General features: G+C 38.5%; 1 protein-coding gene across 1 annotated transcript; it reads left to right on the top strand.

Annotated features, from left to right (window-relative positions):
• Nucleotides 1-1,403: 1,403 nt before the first annotated feature.
• On the top strand, nucleotides 1,404-2,342 carry LOC129339341 (olfactory receptor 14C36-like). Its single transcript, XM_054993926.1, has one exon. It carries the CDS (start codon nucleotides 1,404-1,406, stop codon nucleotides 2,340-2,342), a length of 939 nt encoding a protein of 312 aa, XP_054849901.1.
• Nucleotides 2,343-4,183: the final 1,841 nt, after the last annotated feature.

The following is a 4,183-nucleotide window of genomic DNA, read 5'->3' as shown; positions in this document are numbered from 1 at the left end:
TATGCTCCTATGTTCCTGTGCTGAAGAATGACTCCCGGACTGGTCAGTTGAGTGTTTTCTTTTGAAAGGCACACCAATGCTTTAGTGCTGGAAAAGCAGGAGGACAGAAGAAGGAACCTAATAGCCATAGAAATTGTTGACCCACAAAGCATCAAAGTGATGCAACAGCTATCAAAAGTAGTTTAAATAATGCTTACTGAAAATTGGAGTGCAGTTGTGTGTTAATAGTTTCGGAAAACTGTGTTCTAAAAGAACACCAAACTTAGCAAAGAACTAGTGCATTTTCTCTGCAAGAACAGCCGAACAACTTTAATTCACACAGTGAAATGGACAGAGGTCAGATTCAGGCTAAACACAAAGTAATACATATTGCATGGAATTTACACTCAGAAAACGTAGTTGTGGATGCTAGGATATTATGTTTTAGTTATCCTTTCTAGATTTGTGGAGAATAGGTATCTTGGAGAGAGCCATATTAGCTAGAGGCACACTATGCGTTAGAATAGTAGAGTCTAAGGCCAAACGATAGGGACAGACAATCTCTCCTACTCTGTTTATGGAACCCTTTCTGTTTTCTGCTGACTGAGGGCCAAGCTACACATGACGAATGACACTTGAACGGCAAGTGGATTGAGTGGAGGGCGAGTGAACAGGGAGAAATACACTTGCTGTTCAAGTGTCATTCGTCATGTGTAGCTTGGCCCTGAGAACAGGGTACTAAACTAGGTGAAATCAGAACTACATGATCTGAATAAAGCACTTTTAATGTGCTTTTGGTCTGATTTATGAAGAAAGAACCGTTCTTATACTGCTGAAAAGCTTGTCAAAAGCAAAAAATAACTTCCTTGGGGTGTGCAAGAATGTCATTATGGTAAGTTTTATATTTTAAAAAAGATATGTTCTTTGAGAATCAGGGATTGTTTTTTGTTTGACGTGAAATTTAAACATTTCATTATCATTTCAATGCTCTCTTTGTGCTAAATATTATCCTAGTTTTCCTGACAACTGTGACTTGGAAATGAAACTTTAAGGGATATTATTCTGTAAATACTTGAATACGAGCTTTGAGTCATGCAGATCTAAAGGTAGTAATAATAGGAATTGTTCTGCACTTTGCACTCCTTGCAAGTCTTTCCTATAAGCATTTGGCCCAATCTGGGAAGATGGAGATCATCAAGGAAAGCTCGGCATTAAGATTTACAATGACTCAAAAGTTACTATCATAATTATTTATTAAACTCCAGAATCAAATAAACATTACCAAAACTCAGCAGTACATTTGGAATCCTTTGTAAATGATGGTGGGATTGTTTAGCTTCTTGGCCAAACAGCATTTTGGTTCTTTTTTATTTAACTTAATGCCTTTTGCTTTTCTCTCCATAGATTATTTTTGAAGCACAGAAATGGTAAATGAAACAGCTGTCAGAGAATTCTTACTTATGGGATTTTCTGATGCCCGAGAATTACAGATTTTACATTTTGTGGTGTTTCTTTCTATTTACTTGGCAGCCCTGATGGGGAACTTCCTTCTCATTCTGACTGTGGCCCAGAATCACTCCCTTCACAGCCCCATGTATTTCTTCCTTGCCAACCTCTCCTTATCAGATGTTTGTTATATTTCTGTCACTGTCCCCAAATCCATGGCCATTTCAGTGACAAACAACAAACGGATTTCTTTCTCTGGGTGCGTCAGCCAAATTTTTTTAGTTATCACATGTGCAGGTGCTGAGTTGACTTTTCTCTCTGTCATGGCTTATGACCGCTATGTAGCCATTTGTCATCCTCTTCAATACACAGTCATCATGAACTGGAATGCCTGCGTCCAAATGGCAGCAGCTTCTTGGATCAGCAGCCTGATGAATGCTGCTCTGCACACTGCAAACACATTCAGGTTACATTTTTGTACTTCTAATATTAAACAATATTTCTGTGATATTCGCCAATTATTCATGATTTCTTGCACTGACACAACAGCCAGTGTGGTGATTATGCTTGTTGAAACACTTATTGTTGGCTCATTTTTCTTTGTTTATATCTTAGCTTCATATGTTTTCATCTTCTCTGCAGTGTTTAAAATTCCTTCAGCCCGGGCCAGATACAAAGCCTTTTCTACCTGCATTCCACACTTGACTGTGTTTTCCTTGTTTCTTTCTACTTCTGTGTTTTCTTACTTCAGACCTAAATCTTTATCTTCACCAGTGGTGGACCTTCTGGCAGCTGTACTGTACACTGTTTTGCCCCCACTCCTGAATCCTATTATTTATAGCCTGAGAAACAAAGAGATGCAAATGGCCATGCAGAAAATGTCAAAGAAGCTGTTTGGATTTCACTTGATGATCTGATATACTTCCCAAATAATTCCCATTTGATACCGATGTGAATACCTTATGCGTACTAGTATGATCACTTATGAATTCACCTTGTTACTTTATCTCTACCATTTGCAATGTATCCTCTCCAATATACAATAACGAAAAACTGAAGTGCCTGTCTCCAAATAGCTGGTTCATTTAGGTTCAGCAGCATAATCAATGCTGTCATGCTCACAGGAAATACATTTAGGTTGCTTTTTGCAGATCTAATATTAATACTTTTTCTGTGACATTCTCCAATTAGTCATCATTTCTTGTTCTGATTCAACATTGAGGTGCTCCTTTTTGCTGATGCACTCATTATGAGATTATTTTGTTTACACATATATATTTATATATTAGCTTCTTATAGGTACATCTTCTCTACTGTTTAAAGGTTCTGTCAAATCTGGCCAGAAGGAACTACTTTTCCACCTGCATTCCAATTGTGATGATTTTTAGCTTGTTTCATTTTAATTTTTTTTCTTACTTCAGGCCAAAGTCCACATCCTCATAGGCAGTACCACTGATGGCTGCAATTCTGTAAAGAGAATTACAACTGTTCCTGTATCCCATCATTTATACTCTGAGAAACAGATCATAATGCCCATGTAGAAAATGTCAAAGAAGCTGTTTGTATTTCACTTGATGAACAGATAAACTTTCCAGTGAAGAGAACCTAACACATACTAATACAAATACTTTAGGTGTACCATTGCTATTGATAAAATCGCATTGCTAGGACATATCTACATACAATGTAATTGCTACTTTTTAACTTTGTAAATGATGAGAATAACTTCATACATATATATAAGTAATGACAGATTCCCTGTCCATAGAAATCTTAGCTTGTTGGGTACAAATTTTCTAAAATACTGCACATGTTTTAGTGTTACAGATGATTTTTCTCTTGCTCTTTCCATTGGAACTCACAGACCTGCAGTTACTGTCTGGTAAGAGCTGGAATGTGATCTTGTTGCATATATGGATTGGCTCATACAGTGGTTACAGTACTAACATTACCCAATTAATACTCAGGAATTGTTTAGTTTATATCAGTTTTTAATGCATTTTATGTTTATATATAGTTATTATAAAAGTCATTGTAAAAACATTAAAGTTATGACACTTTGAAAACTATTACTTTGAGATCTGCCATGATATACAAGTATTGTTCATTCCTAATGCCAGCTTGCTTGCCTTCTCAGAGCACACAGGCATGGGAGCACACAGGCATGGGAGCACACAGATATCCAGATTTTTTTTTAAACTTTGCTTCTCCTGGACAGCCTGACCAAAAAATGGACTGTTTGTGGTAAAACGAGATGCCTGGCAACCCTACTGATGAGATGGAGAGAAATGGAAGCCTCTATCCATAGAGAAATTTTACTTCTTCCAGGAGCCATGTGGCAGAGCAGAAGGAGCATGGGTCATAATGCATCAATGTTGTGACCTCATGTCATGGTCTTGGATCTGTAAGCCTCAAGGATACCTTAACACTTTATGTAAATATCCCAGTAAGTCTGACTGCCAGTGCCAATTAGCCTGCAGCTGTACATTTCCCAAGTCGCCCACACACACACCCCCACAAGCTCTAGGATTGGACTGGTGAGTAGGCTTGCAAGTAGGTTTGACAGGTCCCTCAAGCCCCCAGATGGGAGTTGGGAAGCCTGGTACTTACCTTACATGGTCTCCTTCCGCACCTGTGCTCCCAGCCTGCATCATGATGTCTTTTCCAGGAAGTGATGTCACCATGCAGGACACCATCTCAGGGAGCACTCTTGTGCTCTGCAAGGGGCTGCATTGAGCCCAATTTGGCCTGAATTGGG

The sequence above is a fragment of the Eublepharis macularius genome, chromosome 12 (assembly GCF_028583425.1).
Source record: "Eublepharis macularius isolate TG4126 chromosome 12, MPM_Emac_v1.0, whole genome shotgun sequence".
NCBI classification, from domain to species: Eukaryota; Metazoa; Chordata; class Lepidosauria; order Squamata; family Eublepharidae; genus Eublepharis; species Eublepharis macularius.
This window is presented reverse-complemented; position numbering and strand designations above follow the sequence as displayed.

Bases quoted from the DNA above. Each gene is read 5' to 3' on its own strand.
- LOC129339341 (XM_054993926.1), top strand. From the start codon at position 1,404: ATGGTAAATGAAACAGCTGTCAGAGAATTCTTACTTATGGGATTTTCT.